Source organism: Typopeltis vanoorti, chromosome 15 (assembly GCF_054136105.1).
Source record: "Typopeltis vanoorti isolate ZY-2024b chromosome 15, IOZ_Tvanoo_1.0, whole genome shotgun sequence".
NCBI classification, from domain to species: domain Eukaryota; kingdom Metazoa; phylum Arthropoda; class Arachnida; order Uropygi; family Thelyphonidae; genus Typopeltis; species Typopeltis vanoorti.
In genome coordinates, this window is record NC_143563.1 from 61,499,772 (window position 1) to 61,520,268 (window position 20,497).

A 20,497-nucleotide genomic window follows, 5' to 3' on the forward strand; every position below is an offset into this window, starting at 1 on the left:
TTTAGAAAAATTTGGAGAAAAGTATAATACTAATAATAATGGTAAGTATCTACTTAATTTCTCTTCAGCTCATAGATAGTCATAGTCATTTACTAATACATGTTCCAACATAAAATGTGCACAAATTCAGAAGACACAAGAAATAATGAAAGTCTCATTAACATCTCAATACAATAGCAAGCTAATTATGTTTAGGTGTACCACTTTGTCCATCTTGTTTGCTTAGTCCCTGTGGTTTAGTGATTAAAACTAAAAATAGAATGTTTGTTAGCATACAATATTAGAACAGAAATAGTGAATTTATATTTTAATAAAGCGTACCTTAAGAATATACTAAAGATAGAAACTCGTCCATTCTTTGTTCTACTGCTGTTGCAAACATTTTTTACATATGCTGATAGTGACTTGAATCATGCTGAAGCATTTACGTAAATGAAAGGCTGACCACATTTTAAAATCAAAAGGGACAGTATTTTAAACTACCAATATAAAAGAACAAGTTAAATGTAAATTAAAAACACAAATAATAAACTATGAAAGATTAAATGACCAGAAAACTTCATTGACAAATAAAAGATGGAATATAAAATATAAAAAAAAAAAAAATGAATAGATGATATACTAAATTTATGCTATGTAGGACTGTTTCAAACATAGTATCATTTTCAGAATGCATGAAGTGCACTCTCCTAAAAAAATGAATGAAAGAGTGAAAGAAAGATGCGCTACATTGGTTACATCGAATTGCAAGTCACTTACTTATTGGTTGAAACTGGGCATAAACTTAATATTGTGGAGCTGCCAATTTTCTGAGACCACATAGGTGCAGTGGATATTTATAGAATTGTTATTGGTATAGTTTCTGAAATATATAATTTAATTTCATTATTTTAAAGACCTAGGTTGATAGCTTTTTCAACTTTTTTTTTGGTGGGGGGGGTCATTTTTCTCTAATGTGTGGATTACAGTTTCAGTTTTTCCAATTAAGGATTTTTTTATATCAGCTTTTATTTTTATTTTTGTTTCTGTTATTATTATTTAGGCACTCAGTAATTGGGGATATTGCAATCACGAAAGTGTGTTCTTGCAGATGCAACCCAAGTGACCTAATGGTTGAACCTGTATAGATGGTCTGGTTGATGGAGAAACCTGTATACAGAACTGGTATCTGAATATTTCCTTAATAGTGTGAATTTTGTTAGACTTTAAGAGGGTGGCAAATTTCTGAAAATTTAGGTATTTAAATATAGGCCTTATATCCAAGGAAAGTTTTCTTTATTTTGTGGGATGGTTACATGCATTCCCTCTGTAATGTTTTCATACTTAATTAAACTGTTGTGGGTATTAGTGGTGTATGAAACTCTGCATTAATTATTTGATTTCACTGTTAAGATTTCTATTGTTCATGGAGGATCTATATGCATTTATAAATTGTGAAAGCGATTGATGTTTTAATGGTGTTATGGGTGGTTGGAGGCTTATGAAAAATTTTTGTTTCTATATGGTTGAGTCCAGCCTGTGTAGCTCAGTGGATGTGGCATTTGCCAACCACGGTGCTTGGCCGCACGAAGGAAGACTTGGTTTCGAGTCTAGTCGGCGACTAGAGGAAATTTTTCTAAGCCTTTTTTCGACCGGTTCCCGAGTTAGTCGATCTCTGGCACGGGCAAGCAGGTTTTTCCTCCCAGAAACTTGGGTTTTTCGTCCTGTAAACTCAAGAAAATCGACCGTGGAACCCACATTATTTCAGACATTAAATATATTGTGTTAGGGTTAGGGACCACGAGATGGCGGCACATTTGAGCCGTCTCTCTTCACTGAGTACCGCTTAATTAGTGATAGCCTTGGGCCATCTATCTCTGATTGGTACCAGTGGAGATTGAACTGCCCACTCAGTCTCCAAAAGTTAGATAGGGCTAAATGGCCTCGCCTACTCCCCGTATACGGGAATAAAAAGACGTTAGCTGATTTTTTTTTTTTTTTTTTATGGTTAAGTCTTGTTAAAAATTAAGAAAATTTTTAGATTTGTTTTCTTCTGATTCTATGGTAAAATTCAGTTTATTACTTAAATTATTAAGTGAGGGGTTTGTAGTGAAGATATACCTGCTGAGTTACCAATAGGTATATTTTCTAGCCAGCCTGGTTTTCCAAGTGGTTAGCATAACCACTCTCCAACCAGCAGGTATCATGGATTCGAAACCTGCTGCAGGCATGGATGTTTGTGGTTGTCTTTAGGTGGGCGATGAATGTCATCACTGCCTGGTGTGAGTCCATTGCCCCACTTATTGGAGGTCTGAAGTGGCTTGAAAAAGTTCCATATTTGGTCTCTAAAGCAGGGTTTCTGGACTATGTAAAAAATTTTAAAAAAATTACAAAAAAATTTATAAAAATGAGAAAAAAAAAATCCTAAGCTCACCCATGATACAAATGCATTATAGGTTTACTAATAACCTTTCATGAGTGGGAACTGCATTAAAAAAAAAAAAAAAAATCATACCTGCCATTAAAAGTTATACGAGGAAGATAATAATCTGGATAAGCCTCCGTAGCTCAGTCAGTACAGATGAAGCCTTTTGGTCAGAAAGACCAGGGTTTGATTTCTATCTATGATGTGAGGAAACTTTATCTGGTCTATTTTGACTAAAGAGACCAGATAATAGCCAGTCTCATACAGAGGTAAAGGTTTTCTCGTCCTCAGAACAGGCAAACCAGCCCTGTGAACACACATGAATCTACAGTCAAAAATATATACTTAGAAGTTCCTCATTGGAGGGCATAACTTCAACTTCCTAAGGGGGATGGATGGGGAAAATTAAGTGGAACTCCACACGAACAAATAAACAAACAATAATCTGGATTATTAACCAAAAACAGTTTGGTTAATTGGCCACTGATGGTTTGGCCATCAGGAGTCCAAAGATTTGAATGTATATATCATTATTGAATTTAAAAACATTTGCTGAAATTCTTAATTTTATAAAGATTAAAATTAATAAGTTCAAAAAAAAAAAGTCTAAAGATGTTAAGATGTCATTTTGCGATAAAGTTAAATTACATAAGTGGCTAAAAAAATCATTAGTATTTTTTATCATGTGAATTTTGATGTAGTTATTAAAAATTTTAATAATTATGCTACATATTTTGATAACCACCTCTTAAAACCCACCAAAATTCATACTTTTTTAGGAAATATTTGAATAGCACAGTATTGTATACAGATTTCCTTATGTCAGCGTGTTCGAAAAACATACTGACATATAGAGATACAGTGATTATTATCCCTCTGTAGATAAGGCTTTGATATGGGAGCTTCTGTATTGCTGTATACAGATATTGTTACTTGGGTTTCTAATGGATGAGGAAGTGGTAGAATCCAGAGGCAAATGACCAAGATGGCAAAAATATCAGTGGAGATTAATTTGGTGAGTAATCTTAATGAAGTATCTTTTAAAGTCTGGAGTCTGCTTCCTGGAGAATGCTTCTTATGGAGATAGATTAATTTGTGGGATACAAAATTTGGTTGACAAGCAGAAAAGAGGAGATATGATAGGAAAACATACATGGGTTTGATAATATTGATACAGAGGATATTTTTCAATACTTGACAGTAATGTAAAGTACTTTGGTAGCAGTCACCCTTGGAAGCTGCATAAGAGTGTGGTTAGCAAGAGCATGAGGACTAGATTTTTTGCTTGGAGAGTGGTGAATGAGTGGAATGGGTTGCCAGAGTCATTTATGAATGCATTACCAGTGAATAAATTTAAGAAAAGGCATGATAGGTATTGCATGAAGGCTCTCACATAATAATTGAATCTATGGAATTGCATCATTGTATAGTATTATTGTAATTCTCGTGGAAAGGCTTAGACGTTGGTTATGCATTTTTTACTAAGTAATTTTAAGGAAATTACAACGTCACTAAGATATACATTAAAATAAATTTTAATATACTTCAATATTTTGGCAATGTCATTGCCATTTTCAAGAAACTTAAGAACAAGACACGTGCACGCAGGCGCAACAAACAGTAAATGAGGAAGAAGCAGGAAGCTATTATTTCTCCTAAAGTACTGATGGTGCCCCCTAGCAGGCAATGTTGGTATTCTTGGGCGATTGGGCTGGAGGTCTTCTGATGTAGGTTTCCCAAATTTGAGGCAGTCTCATGCAGCCAAATTTGTTGAGGTTCGGATTATTTCTTAGGGCTGAAGCTGATTCCATGAAAAGCCTTTCATACTTGTATTTACTACGGTGTACTATCATGGCTTTCTTCCACCGTATTCTGTGGCAGGTATCCAGTGCATGGTCAGCAAGACCAGAGTGGCTGTACTGGTGAAACCGGATGTAGTCCTTGTGTTCTGAAATTCTGATATTGGCTGTCCATAGCTGAAATAGTATTATTGTATTGTATTTCTTCAGTTGCTAGGTTTTCTCCATGCAAGAACTAGACAATCATTATAGCACCTAGACAGTTGGCTTCCTTTCATGAACTCTTTCATGACAGGAAGGCAAGTTCATTTGTGTAATTTATTTACTTAAGAGTATGATTCTTGAAGAAACAACCAACCGGTTTGAAGATGGCTTTGATTAACATTGCAATAAAGGAATCCTTTAATTATGTCTACTTCATCTTTCACATCACTGATGTGTTCATAGGTTCCTCTAGCTCTTGTGTGTGGGATCAGTATATACAAGGGTGGTCTGAAAAGTTCTCGGCCATAGATGGCAACACTATTGGCAAGATTTTTTTTTTTTCTAAGTTGGTACATCTGTCATAATAATCTGTCATCTATGTGAAATTGCAAGTCATTCTATCAAGTTGTTTGTTTCATACAGCTGTCTGTATTCCTTGAAATGGATAAAATTGAGTATCATGCGGTTATAAAATTCTTTGTGAAAGAAGATTTAACGCCAAAAGAAATTCATTCTAAGTTCATAAAATTTTAATGGGCACTCTTCTCCTTCATTTTCAATAATTAAGAAATGGGCTGCTGAGTTTAAACATGGCCATACCACCCTTGAAGATGATCCACGTGAAGGACATCCAAAAAGTGTAACAACAGAAATCGTTGATTAAGTGCACGATATGGTATTGGATGACTGGTGAGTCAAAGTGCATGAAATTGCTGAGACTATAGATATTTCAAAAGAATGTGTAGGATATATTTTGCATGAAGAATTGCAAATGAAAATACTTTGTGCAAGATGGGTGCCGCGCTTGCTCACAGCAGATCAAAAATGCACTCGCATGAAAATCTGAGCAGTGCTTGGAGCGTTTTTACAAGAATAAAACTGATTTTGTGCATCGATTTATTACTATGGAGGAGACTTGGATTCACCATTACACGCCAGAATCCAAACAGCAGTCAAAACAGTGACAGAAGCCGGTTGTTTAGCGCCAAAGAAGACAAAGTCGGTTCCATCAGAGGAAAGGTCATGGCATCAGTGTTTTGGGATACTAAAGGCATTTTGTTTATTAATTATCTTGAAAAGGGTAAAACAATAACCAGGGAATATTATTCTGATCTTTTAAACAGACTAGATGAAAAACTCATGAGAAAAGACCTGGTTTGCAGAAGAAGAAAATCACCTTTCATCAGGACAATGCACCTGCCCAAATGGGAAAATTAAGGGATTTGCACTATGAATTGTTGGAACATCCACCTATTCCCCACATTTGGCTCCCTCTCACTTCTATCTCTTCCCAAAACTAAAACTCTTCCTCGCTGGTCAGCATTTTTCTTCGAATCAAGATGTGATTGCAGCTGTAGAGGGATATATTTCAGGTCTTACTGAGAACCACTACAGGGATGGGAAAATGGTGCCGAAGCATTGCTGGAATAAATGTATTAGTCTTAAGAGAGATCATGTTGAAAAATAAAATAATTTTGAAATTATAAATTCGTTTTTTCATTGTTAGGCCGAGAACCTTTCAGACCACCCTCATATTTATAGATACTTGTAGAAAAAATATATAATTTTATTCAAAAACTCTGATATATTTAATCCAATGTAACATTGTCAGGGAGAAAGACCAGTAACTTCTTTCATACCGTGAATTATAAGATATCGTCATGTAGCATGTGCTTACTAGCTTGTGTCTCAGTCACAGCTGAGTTTGCTGGATTACACTATTATAATTCAAAGAAACAGCTGTAACAGTTTCTGCGGATTAAAAAAAAAAATTCCAATGAACTCATGCCTAGTGTCAATAGCATGAAAAGCAAGGCTGAACTTGTCAAATTCTAAAAATGCAATATAGTTTTGATGTTTTCAGATTCTAATCAGCAGAATGACCAGTCTATCCAAAGTAGCAAAGATGGCATGTGCAGGGTATTTGATAGACACCTAGTAAGGGGAGAGACTGTAATGTATCATTTGTAGATAGTAAAAAAAAAAAAAAAAAAAAAAAAAAAAAAAAAAAAAAAAAAAAAACGGCAGCTTCTGAACTGGTTTGAAGGAAGTGTATAGATTAAATTTATAAAAAATCTGTGCTATTTGTTCTGAGATTCCTTTAAGTTAGAATATTGAAATTCTTTTCACGTTAGATTGCAGTCTGGTCAAGAAATAATTTTCTGAATGATAGTTTCGTTGCTTTTAATTCTATTTGATTCATTTACCAAAAGGGAATAATCAGAAGAGCAGATTGCACGAACTCTGACTTTTGATAATACCTGTCTCCTGTGTTGAATGATGGTGTGAGGATAAGTGAATGTTTCTGCCAGTAAAGGTTGTTTTGATAAATCGAAAATTTAACATACCCAATGGATTTCGAATTATTAAGGTATCCAAAAAGGGTAGATGGTTGGATTCACATTAAGTAATGAACTTGAAACAGTAGTTCACCGAGTTGTTTCCAGGAGCAGAAGTAATTCTGTCTCCAAGTGGTACCACGCCACAAAGATATCATCAACAGAACAAAGCCATATACGAGGTTGTGAAAAAAATAGCACCAAAAAGTTAATTTTCTGATGCTGCATAAAACAGCCTGCATTTGTGGTGAATTTAAATAAATAAACAATGTCTTCCAGAAAATAGGATTCCAAAAATTAAAACGTCTCGTAATGGGATATTGGTGAATAGGGAGACTAATCAAAGAAACCATAATTTTGTTATTATACAGACATAGATCTTTAATTTTCTCTTTAAAGTCAAGGCTGTTTTCAATATAAGATCTAGTCTGGGTGTGGCGAATGAGTTCTGAAGATGACGAGAAAGATGTTTTGCATGGTGTTAAGTGAGAGAGCCAGTACAGTCCACTATTGGGTGCAGTGGATAGCCATCTTAGTGGATTCTAAGAAGACCATGGAGTGTTTTTCAGTCACTTGTTTTTAATGCTGTTTAGAAGGGGAAAGTGCAAAAACTTTTAGCCAGGTACATTGGGCAATGAGAGGCATAAAGAGAAGTTTGCTTTCTGTTCTTCAAATGTTCCTGGATGTTATATGAAGTTTAGAAATGATTTAATAGTAATTTAAGCAGATTAAAGCCATTTTATTCAATAGTTTTGGTTTGTGTTTTGGTAAACTGTCTACTTTTCTAAAAAAACAAGATATGGTCCCTAATATAATCACATCCATCTGCTATTGCATTTATATAAATCATATCTTGTTTTTTAGAAAAGTAGACAAGTGGTAGTAGTAGTAGTAAAGTGTGCTTCCAGCTTATCTGAGATTACATAAAGACAAATCACCAAAATAAATTTACATTTATTTAAGAAAAAAATTAAAATTGTATACACATTATACAATTATTGGTTATTGGTATAAAATCAAATATATATATATGAAATTTTCATTTGAAGAAACACTTAGATACAAATATAATGTCCTCATAACAACACTCAGAAAAATTACAACTCTACAGAGATTTCTTTAACTTTACAGGGTTATTTTTCTTGCTTATTGCCTATTTAATCTCAGATAAGCTAGAAGCATACCACATAGCAAATCTTTGAAAAAATTGAAAGTAATCTGTAATTCTTGCACACAATTCCATTTGGAATAAAGATTCTTACAACAATTAAAGTACTTACAGAATTAATTTCATTTAGAACTAAAGCCATATGCTAAAAATATTCAGCATGATTGGGTACTATCAACATAAGAAGCCTGAATGGCAAAGAAATGGAACTAGCTGAGGAATTGGATAAGTACCAGATCGACATAATAGGAGTGACGGAAACAAAAAAACACAAAAACTAGTGAGATCTTTCTGAGCAATAAATACAAACTGTTATATTCAGGCAGTGACAATCAAGGAAAAGAAGGAGTAGCCATAGTATTCAACACTAAATACGAGGCTAATCTTCTTGAATGGCAGACAGTCTCAAGTAGAGTGATGTGGGCAAATATGAGAATGGGGAACTGGACAATGAGACTTATTTGTGCCAGTGGTCCCACAGAAGGTTCTGCTAAGGTAGAAGTTGAGGAATTTTTTTGAGGCTTTAGAGAAAGCAACTGACACAATGAAAAAGGAAAAGTTGGTCCTTGTTGAGGATCTAAATAACACAGTAGGAAACGATTGTCAGACATACATTTTGGGAAAATTTGGAGAAAAAAGCAAAACTAATAATAATGGCAAATACTTCTTGGATTTCTGCTCAGGACATGGACTGGTTATTACTAACACCAATGCTCCAACAAGTGCACAAATTCACATGAGAGAAGAGGCAAGGAATAAGAAAAGTCTCATTGACTATATTATTGTTGATAGTGATGTTTTCTCCCTGGTGCAGGACACCAGAGTGTACAGAGGATTTGAAATTGGAAGTGATCACTATTTAGTCTTGAGCAGAATAAAATTGAATTTAATATTGAAAAGAATAACATGTAAGAAAGTTTTAATGCGAATAAAAGTTGAGCAGCTCTCAGATGTGAACAGTAGACTAAAATACACAAAGATTATTGAAGAAAAAATGAAAGAGTTTGAGAACAGGAATCAAACCTTGGAGATTCGGTGGCAAACTCTGAAGAAAACATTGATTGATTCTGCCAGAGAGGCATGTGGTGAGGTTGTCTACAAGGATAGAAAAATTAGAACTCCATGATGGACACAGAAAGTTAAAGAGGCAGTGAAGGAAAAGAAGAAAGCATATTAAAAGTTCCTGGCAAATAAGTCAGCTTGTGCTCTTAGAGAATACAGACACAAATGTAAGGAAGCTAAACGCTGTGTAAAACTAGCTAAACAAAAGTCATGGGAGGACTTTGGCAAGAATATAGTAAATAAATATCAAGAAGGTGGCAAAATATTCTGGAGGTTGTTAAAAAAGCTTAGGAATGGAGGAAAGAGTGCTGTAAAAGGAGTTAGAGATGATAAAGGTGTCATGAAAATGGGAGAAAAAGATATCCTTGAAGTATGGAGTAATTACTTTGAAAAACTGCTAAATGAAACAAGCAGTGATGACAGTACAGTGGTAAAAAACACTGACCAGGCATGCATTCAGGAATGCATATCCTTTCTTGAAGTAGAAAAAGTCATCAAAGGTTTGAAATGCGGAAAGGCAGCAGGAGTATAAGTTCGACCAGAAATTTTCAAGTATGGTGGTATAAAAGTCTTACAGTGGCTGCACTGCATAGTTCAGAATGCCTGGACAGAGGGACAAATTCCCGATGATTGGAGTAGAGCTCTCATAGTACCCATATATAAAAAGGGAAATAAAACTGAATGTGAGAATTACAGAGGTATTTCCCTACTGATTGTTCCTGGTAAGATATATGCAAGTATACTTGAGAAACGGTTGAGAAGAATTGTGGAAGAAAAGCTTGGTGAAGAACAAGCTGGATTCAGGTCAAATAGAGGCTGTCAGGATCAGATCTTCACTTTACAACAAATAGTTGAGAAATCATGGGAATATAACAAAGATCTGTATTTAAGTTTTGTCAATTTGGGAAAGGCAAATGACAAGGTGCCAAGAGAGAAGCTATTGAAAATGCTACAGTTATATGGTGTCAATGGGGCATTGTATCAAGCAATACTTAGTCTTTATTTGAGTTGTAAGTCAGCAGTTAGAATTGAAGGAAGTACGGGTAGATGGTTTAATGTTAATTCTGGTGTGAGACAAGGATGTACATTATCCCTTCTGTTATTCATTATCTATATGGATCACATTATGAAGGAAAGTGGTATTAAACATGATATCAAAATTGGAGATGTTAATGTCAGCTCTTTGCTTTATGCGGACGATGTTATACTTCTAAATAAATTCGCTACAAGTTTGTAAGATTCACTGACTAAATTGAATAACTGTTGTAGTAGATATGGTATGAATGTCAGCAATAAAAAGACAAAGATAATGAAAACAGGCAGAATCATTGAAAATGTCTGCTGCGTTGTGAATGGAGAACCTGTGGAACAGGTAAAACATTTCAGCTACTTAGGCACGATTTTTAGTGAAGATGGTAAATTAAATACGGAAATAGACAACAGAATCAACAAAGCTGGTATGGGTAGGAAGTCAATTGAATAAATTCATATGGAATAAGAGAGAAATTAGTCAGAACACTAAATTAGCTATATACAAGACAGTGCTCAAACCAGTTTTAACTTATGGATCAGAAGTAAAACACTTAACCAAAGACTGGAGACTGCAGATATGAGAATCCTGAGAAAGATTAGAGGTGTGAACAGATGCCATCAATGGCAATATCGTATTAAAAATGAGGATATTAGGAAAGAACTTGACATTGTCAGCATCCAGGAGTGCATTAATAAAGCTAATTTCAAGTGGTATGGTCACTTAAACAGAATGGGCTAGAAAAGATTAGCAAAACAAGTGTTCTCTGCCAGGTTGGCAGGAAGACCAAGATATAGGTGGATTGATATGGTACAAAGTGTCTTAGACGATAGAAATATAAGATCTGATAATGTTGGAGTCTTGACAAGTAACAGACTGATTTGGAGGAAAATTGTAGATATTAAGTTGGTAATGATGTAAATTTTTCATGTAGAACTATCATATCCTGTACACCCCTTGAGGGTACATGGCAGGAATTTGATGATGATGATGATATCAGTGTTTCTTAAACTGTGTTCTGCAGAATCCTAGGGTTCTGCAAAAACTTGTGGGAGTTCTGCATAGCATATAGACATTTATAATTTGTATTCAGTGTATTTATGAGGAAAATACTATCTAACAAAACTCTGTGTGTTTGTGTGGGTGGGTGGGTGTGTGAGAGAGAAAGATGGTTTTCTTTATCATTGCTACGGAATGTGACTTGCCAGTTATTATTACATAGCAAAATCATTAATATTATGTATGTATTTATTAAATGTATGAGAAAACAGTGTAAGTTATATTTCTTTTTTAAAAGTTTTTTTAATCAAAATATTTTGTATGCAACTATTTATTTTTATAATTTCCTTTCAAATAATTTTTATAAAAATTTTTTAAGGGGTTCCACAAAAAAATAAAATGTTTTCTGTAGAGTCCTGTAATTTCAAAACCAATTTAAGAAGCACTGTTATATATAATATGATCTATTGATCTTCTAGGAATATCCCACTTTTAGATGAATGCAAAACCATAAAGCAGTTACGGTAATCTTCTCCAAAAATTGTCCTCTCTTAGTTACTGTGCAAAGTGCTGAAGACAACGGCTTTCCTGTGTCTTCTACACTTGGTTTACCTATCACTAGCATATTATAACTTTTCAGCATACTTTTTTTTTTTGAGTGACCTAGAGTATTTTTTTTGAGAGTTATAAATAAAAACTACTTATTTCTTCAGTCAATTATATTTTCTTTCACTTCAAATTTGTTAAAATCATACTAACCAAGGAACATTTTTTTTTCTCCCTCCATCTGTATAATGGCATTCTAGGAATGATGATACATATGATAAATTAATTTCAAAATTATAGCTATAGGATGGAAAACTTTTTTTCTTATTGCCTTGATTGCCTAACATCTTGAAGGTGAGACAACTAGAGAATTTAAGAAGTCTGAAGGAGACAAAAAAAATTTCTTATTTATACTCTTAACAATAATTAGCATGATGGATGAATTTTAGGAACTCCTTCCCTTTTAAGAAAACATAGTCATAACTTAAGAAATTTTCTACCTTATGATTCTTAATTTTTCTAATTTGATTGAAGAGGTAAAGTGATTCAAGTGGCTTCTAGATGTAGATTAATTACTTTTATATGCAAAATTATTTGAATATTAATATTTTATGGAGCTTAATTTATATATGTCAATGTTCAGGTGAAGATCCTTCTGTATTGTTACTTATTCTTTGTAATGTCAGTCATGAAAACAAACTGCAAATTTTGTGGATTATGATCATTTAAAAATTAAAAATTCAGGAGTGATATTATGTCTGCAATATCACTACAGAAATTCAGATTGGTTACCTTTGTTCAATTATTTTAGGTTCCTTGGCCTGTAGATGTTGTTCTAAATTTCTCTTCCCAAGAGCTCTACCGTAAAGTATTTAGTTTTCTACTTCAGGTGAAATGTGCAAAATATGCATTAGATGAATTGCGATTCTCAGGTTAGTGTTGCCTTATGAATTGTAATACAGTTATGTATATTTCATATATTTTAATCATTCTTTACTCTCTCTCTATAAAATAAAAATTGAAACAATTTTATTTACTAATTGGTAATCAGCATAATCACTTATTAAATTAACAATCCAATCTGCATCTTCATCATCATCATCATCAAATTCCTGACATGTACCCTCAAGGGATGTACAGGATATGACAGTACCACATGAAAAATTTACATCATTACTAACTTCCTATCTACAATTTACCTCCAAATCGGTCTATCACTTGTCAAGAATCCAATATTATCATTATCAGATCTTATATTTCTATCGTCTAAGGTACATTGTACCGTATCAATCCACCTATATCTTGGTCTTCCTCTGGGTCGTTTTCCTGCCAACCTTGCAGAGAACACTTGTTTTGCTAATCTTTCCTCGCCCATTCTGTTTAAGTGACCTGAGATTAGCTCTGCTAGCACTGGATGCCAACAATGGCAAGTTCTTTCCTAATATCCTCATTTTTAATATGATATTGCCATTGATGCCATCTGTTCACGCCTCTAATCTTTCTCAGGACTCTCATATCTGTGGTCTCTAGTCTTTGGTTAAGTGTTTTACTTCTGACCCAGCTCTCAGATCCATAAGGTAAAACTGGTTTGAACACTGTCTTGTATACAGCTAATTTAGTGTTCCGACTAATTTCTCTCTTATTCCATATGAATTTATTCATTTGACTTCTTACCCATACCAGCTTTGTTGATTCTGTTGTCTATTTCCATATTTAATTTACCATCTTCACTAAAAATCGTGCCTAAGTAGCTGAAATGTTTTACTTGTTCCACAGGTTCCCCGTTCACAACACAGTTGACATTTTCAATAATTCCACCTGTTTTCATTGTCTTTGTCTTTTTATTGCTGACATTCATACCATATCTACTACAACAGTTATTCAATTTAGTCAGGGACTCTTGCAGACTCGTAGTGGATTTATTGATAAGTATAACATCATCCGCATAAAGCAAAGAGCTGACATTAACATCTCCAATTTTGATATCATGTTTAATACCACTTTCCTTCATAATGTGATCCATATAGATAATGAATAACAGAGGTGATAATGTGCACATCCTTGTCTCACACCAGATTTAACATTAAACCATCTTCCTGTACTTCCTTCAATTCTAACTGCTGACTCACAACTCAAATACAGACTAAGTACTGCTTGATATAATGCCCCATTGATACCATATAACTGTAGCATTTTCAATAGCTTCTCTCTTGGCACCTTGTCATATGCCTTTTCCAGATCGACAAAACTTAAATACAGATCTTTGTTATATTTCCATGCTTTCTCAACTATTTGTCATGAAGTGAAGATCTGATCCTGACAGCCTCTATTTGACCTGAATCCAGCTTGTTCTTCACCAAACATTTCCTCCACAATTCTTCTCAACCGTTTCTCAAGTATACTTGCATATATCTTACCAGGAACAATCAGTAGGGAAATACCTCTGTAATTCTCACATTCAGTTTTATTTCCCTTTTTATATATGGGTACTATGAGAGCTCTACTCCAATCATCGGGAATTCGTCCCTCTGTCCAGGCTTTCTGAACTATGCAGTGCAGCCACTGTAAGACTACCACCATACTTCAGCATTTCTGGTCAAACATCATCTACTCCTGCTGCCTTTCCACGTTTCAAGCATTTGACGACTTTTTCTACTTCAAGAAAGGATATGCATGCATGGTCAGTGTTTTTTACCACTGTACTGTCATCACTGCTTGTTTCATTTAGCAGTTTTTCAAAGTAATTACTCCATACTTCAAGGATATCTTTTTCTCCCGTTTTTATGACACCTTTATCATCTCTAACTCCTTTTACAGCACTCTTTCCTCCATTCCTAAGCTTCTTCAACAACCTCCAGAATATTTAGCCACCTTCTTGATATTTATTTTCTAGGTTCTTGCCAAAGGCCTCCTATGAGTTTTGTTTAGCTAGTTTTACACAGTCTTTAACTTTCTTACGTTTGTCTCTGTATTCTCTAAGAGCACAAGCTGACTTATTTGCCAGGAACTTTTGATATGCTTTCTTCTTTTCCTTCACTGCCTCTTTAACTTCCTGTGTCCACCATGGGGTTCTGATTTTTCTATCCTTGCAGACAACCTCACCACATACCTCTCTGGCTGAATCAATCAGGGTTTTCTTCAAGGCTTGCCACTGAATCTCCAAGGTTTGGTTTCTGTTCTCAAACTCTTTCATTTTTTCTTCAATAATCTTTGTGTATTTTAGTCTACAGTTCACATCTGAGAGCTGCTCAACTTTTATTCGCATTAAAACTTTCTTACATGTTATTCTTTTCAATATGAAATTCAGTTTTATCCTGCTCAAGACTAAATAGTGATCGCTTCCAATTTCAAATCCTCTGTACACTCTGGTGTCCTGCACCAGGGAGAAAACATCACTATCAACAATAACATAGTCAATGAGACTTTTCTTATTCCTAGCCTCTTCTCTCCATGTGAATTTGTGCTCATTTTTATGTTGGAACATGGTGTTAGTAATAATCAGTCCATGTCCTGAGCAGAAATCCAACAGATATTTGCCATTATTATTAGCTTTGCTCTTTTCTCCAAATTTTCCCAAAATATTTTTGTATATCTGACAATCATTTCCTACTCTGCTATTTAGATCCCCAACAAGGATCAACTTTTCCTTTTTCATTGTGTCAGTTGCTTTTTCTAAAGCATCAAAAAATTCCTCCACTTCTACCTTAGTAGAACCTTCTGTGGGACCATAGGCACAAATAAGTCTCATTTTCCAGTTCCCCATTCTGATTTTTGCCCAAATCATTCTACTTGACACTTCCTGCCATTCAAGAAGATGAGCCTCGTATTTTGTGTTGAATACTATGGCTGCTCCTTCTTTTCCTTGATTATCATTTCCTGAATATAACATTTTCTATTTATTGCTCAGAAAGATGTTGCCAGTTTTTGCCTTTTTTGTTTCAGTCACCCCTATTATGTCGATCTGGTACTTATCTAATTCCTCAGCTAGCTCCATTTCTTTGCCATTCAGGCTTCTTTTGTTGATAGTACCGATCTTTAACTCTGGTGATGTTGAGTTGTGGTGTGCGTTCAGATTTGTTCCAGTAGCTGACGTTTCGCTGTTTGCTCTGGTTCCCTGGCGAAAACAACTGGGGCCTTGTTTAACCGGACTATGCCCCAGCCAGCATGAAATTTTTTCATGTTGTACCATCATTTTGTATATTGGTTTAAGCCAACAATTTGGTTGGCTAAATTCCAAATTGTCAGCCCATCCTTGTTCGTTCAGTATCCAGGTAGATACCCAACAGGGTGAACCACGAGAAGGTGAGGATTGTACATTAGGTCAGAAGCTCTGGTTGGTTCTCCACATTCCTTTAAAGGCTATGTGGAAGTCTCCTCTCAGTTATACAGCTTGTTGGCTTAAATCCTATTTCTATACTGAAAACAAAACACACAAATTTGATTCTAGATGCATGTTCTGCTATGATAGTCCTGTCTTTAATGAATTTATTGAGTGCTGTCAGTAAAAATTACAAATTCTTATGCCTGGTCTATCTTCTCTTAAATAATTTATTCTTGACTATGCCACAACTTAAAACAGTTAAGATTGATTGCACGATTTGAAGAATGATAATTTCAAAGGTATAAAAGTTTCCTGCTTGAGAAAGGCATTTTGTACAAAGATTTCAGTAAACAGCAATGTATTTCTCATCCTTATCAAGAAAATGAAGTCTAACCTTCAACCAGAATTCCTTGAATTAAGCACCCCAGCATTTATTTTAAAGATTTTAAATGTCACAGTATACAAAGTGTTACCCAAAATTTGGGGAATTTGAGCATAAAAAAAAATCCTAACTCCTAGTTTTTACCATCTCCTTTGACGTAGTCCTCTTGGGCATGCATACAGCTATCCCATCAGGTCTTCCATGATTCCATGCATCCTCGAAATTCTCAAGTGTGACTATGTTGAGCACCCCCTGCAATTCTGCTTTGGGTCTCCTAAAATGTGTCAAAACGATGCCCTTTCAGTTGGAAGATTTTGGAAGAGGAAAAAAATCTGAGGAGGGTGCAGAAATGGGTTTTTGTCATCCCTTTCAAAAAACTTCACACATTTAACATTATTTTTTAAAAACACATGTTTCATGCTTCAGTTGAAAAAAAATGTGTAAATATATATTTTTTTATTATTATTATTTATTTATATATTTTATTTTATTTTATTTTTTTCAAAATTTTACCTGCAATATTTTCAAAATTCTATGTTTACTGCTCTAGCTGCTTCCCTATCAATATATTTTTGTACATTTATTCATGAGTTTCCATTGTAGTGGAGCTGACAAAAAACAGCAAAACACTCTCTGTACAATCCAAAGAAGTTTACTGCCTCTGAAAAGGCTGAAGCAGAATGCATACAAGGTGAAAGAATGAGTCAAACATTATACATTCTCTGCCAGCTCATTTATTTCCATAATTCTCTCTTTTTATTTAAGGGATTGAGTGAATGTTTGCATTTATACTATTCAGTTGGAAAACTTCAGAATATTTATGAAAGTTGTTTCTTCTAACAAGTAAAATAAAGCAAAATTTTTAGATGCTATGCTCATTTATCTCTGTTTCAGAAATTTCCAAAATGCCATACACATTTTATCTTATGACATTTGAAGCTATTTATTCCTTTATAAGTTATTTTCATACAACAGACTTTTTAAAAATAAATAACAATTTAAATTACATTGGGTGATAGAATTCAAATTTTAAAAAGTCAGAATTGAAGATGTTAGAGAAAAATGGATCATATGAAAAAAAAAATGTCATTAAGATTGATATCTGAATTTCCAAAATTCCACTCAGCTCTTTATTACAGATTGTGTTATACTTCTAAATAAATGTAGCACAAGTCTTCAGAATTCCTTAACTAAATTGAATAACTGTGTAATAAACTTATTATGAAAATAGGCAGGAACCTGGAAAATACTGTGTGCATTCTTAATCGAAAACCTAAAGAACAAGGAAATATTTCAACTATATAGACAAGATGTTTAGTAAAGATAGAAAATTAAATATGAATATTTACAGTAGAGTAAGCAAAGCTAGTGTGGGGTAGGGATAGTTGAATAAAATGAATAATAAATTACACAATAGCTACAGTTATTAACTTTAATGAAATTAAAGTACAGATATTTTGTACTGAAAATAACAGTACATCATCAGTGTGTAGAAACAAGTATTCGAAGGAATCAGATTATAAAGTACATACAGCAGTCGGTGATTTACCAATTAAAACTGTTGCCACCTGCTAGAAATTAATTTTAATAAATAATATTATTAAAAATATTATTAAACAACTATTTTTGATGGTTACATAAGATAAGAATCTCCCAAACTTTTGGGAGAGAGAGACAATCGTTCCGATTCAGATTTGACCGATGTGAAAGGGCTTCACAAGTTTCTTTGAAAAGGTGTTCATATTTAAACCTGTATCTATGGAGAAGATGAGCTTTATCCCACTGAATATTGTGTTTAGTGTCAATACTATGTTGTTCCAGACCAGACTTTTGAGGTTCCATGTATTCTATATAATATTGATGTTCTTTAATTCTTTTTTCTACAGAATGGCCTGTTTGTCCAAAGTATGTTAGATTACATTCACACTGTGTCTGGTAAATGCCAGCTAATGATAGAGGTGCTAGTTTGTCTTTTGTAAATGGCAACAGACGAGAAATTTTGTTGATTGGAAAATATTTGGGAATGAGATGATACTTCAAAATTCTACCAATCGGTTCTGAGATGCCAGATATATAAGGGATTGGAACCCTGCGGTCTGTTGACAAATCTTGAGGTGTTGTAACATAGTCCATTATCTGCTGGATTATGGACTATGTTACAACAGTTAATGGACTACGGACTATGTTACGACAGTTAATGGAATTTAATGGTTGTAACCATTAAATTCCATTAACTTTTTGATAGTGAGAGGTTCTTGTTGTAAGTTCTGAGAAGTTCTTGTTGTAAGTTCTGAGAAGTTCTTGTTGAATTCTTGATGAATGATCTGGATTGTCCAGTATAGGCAGTTAATAAACGTGAAATTTAGCAATTCTATAGGTGGGAGAGTCAATACAGTTCACGATGGATCTTACTGGATAACCTTCTTTATAATTTTGGGGAGGCCATATAAACGAGGAGTTCTTCCAAAATGAGTGCACAACTTGTCCATAATTGTTTCACTAATTCCTATGAAAGACATTCCTGCAAACTGATGCAAAAATATGAATCTTTATACTGTAAACAAAAAATTTACTCCTGACACGCCCACTAATAAATGAAACTGTAAATATTTCTGGTCGCCCATTATCTGATGCTGAAACTAGTGTATTAGCTAAAGCCATGACTTTGCTGTGGTACCAAAATGCATCCCATATCTTGAATTTTTGCATAACATCGAACACAATTTGTCAGGACTTTCCAGCGAAGATGCTAATAAACTACCTTTTGAAGTTTCTGCTTCACTTTTTAAAAGCAAATTACCTCCATGCAGTTTATCGAGTGCTGAAACCCAGGTGCTAATTTCATTAAGAAAAAATAGCAATATATCTATTTCAAAAGCAGATTGACGACGATAGTGGTAGTGGATAAGGATGACTACGAGAGAAAATAGACTACCTTTTACAGGATACCTTCACCTATCAAGAAATTAATTATAACCCTACAAATATGCAAATCAAACAATTAAATAAACTGCTTGATGAAGTCATTAGCTGGGATCAAAATACTGTGGACAAGTAAATATGTAAATACAAACTTTTTGGCAAAATGATATCCTTTGCTGACGATACGGCTTTAGTATACACCGAAACAACCCTTGAAGATCTAAAAAATCGGCTTAATAGCAATATGTTAAAAACCAATATATGGTTTAGCAACAATGGATTTAACATTAATACCGACAAAACGATATATATGTACTTTACATTAACAGACAATTTAGATCACAGTATAAAAAATGGCATGAAAGGAAATGCAGTGATACTCTAAATTGTAAATGTAGCTTAATCAAAAAAACAAAAACCGTCAGGTATTTGGGTCTCCATATCGATAGCAATTTGAAGTGGAACTCCCACACCACTTTCTTAACAAATAAGTTTAGGTTCATAATTAACAGAATATATTATATTAAAAAATTTGTAAATGCAGCATTCTTAATGTAAATTTGTAAATGCAGTAAGTTCTTCACTGCAATATGGCATTACCTGTTGTGGCGAAGACTATTATAACAATCTGCTTCCATTAATAAGAATACAAAACAGAATAATCAGAGCCATAACTACTACCGACTTCGCACATTCAACCAATGATCTGTATATCGTTCATAATATTCTACCATTTCAGAAACTATATCTCTATGGTTGTCTGTTATATGTAAAAAGAAACACTGAAAGTTTCTTGGTACATAATGTAGACTATGGATTGCGCTGCAGTCAAAACATGCTGAAAATACCTAAGGCTAACAAAGAAATTTTTCATAAATCTTTCGAGTACATTGCAATGAGTAGCTATAATAAACTTCCGAATGAAATTAAATCTATAACCTCAGAATATGTATTCAGAAAAAGATTGAGAAACTACCTTATGGGATTAAACAATGTTGACAATTATTTTAAACATATAGTATAAGAGATCATTATAACTCATATATCATAACCAATTAAGGTATTAATTTACAAATTGGTTCATTCAATTAGGAATTAAAATATCAACATGTACATTATTATAACTGGTAAGGGAGCTCTCTTAGATGCATTTCCTGGACTCTCAGTGTCTGTTTTGAGTTAATTACTTTTCTAGTAACCAGTATGGCTACAGCCCTTGGTTACATATTTGCATTAACTAACTTACATTACTCTAAACCAGTTGCTTATCATAACTATGAAACCATTGGAAATATATTATATTCTACTTGCATATATGAGA

At 33.9% G+C, this 20,497-nt stretch overlaps 1 protein-coding gene across 3 annotated transcripts in view; it reads left to right on the top strand.

Annotated features, from left to right (window-relative positions):
* The window catches only part of LOC150098799 (gamma-tubulin complex component 5-like), a 304,536-nt gene that overhangs the window by 253,505 nt on the left and 30,534 nt on the right, over positions 1-20,497 (top strand). For all 3 annotated transcript variants that reach the window (XM_090405102.1, XM_090405103.1, XM_090405104.1), the window contains exon 18: positions 12,363-12,483. In XM_090405102.1, coding sequence (XP_090261228.1) covers positions 12,363-12,483 — 121 coding nt within the window. The remainder of the gene's footprint in view (positions 1-12,362; positions 12,484-20,497) is intronic.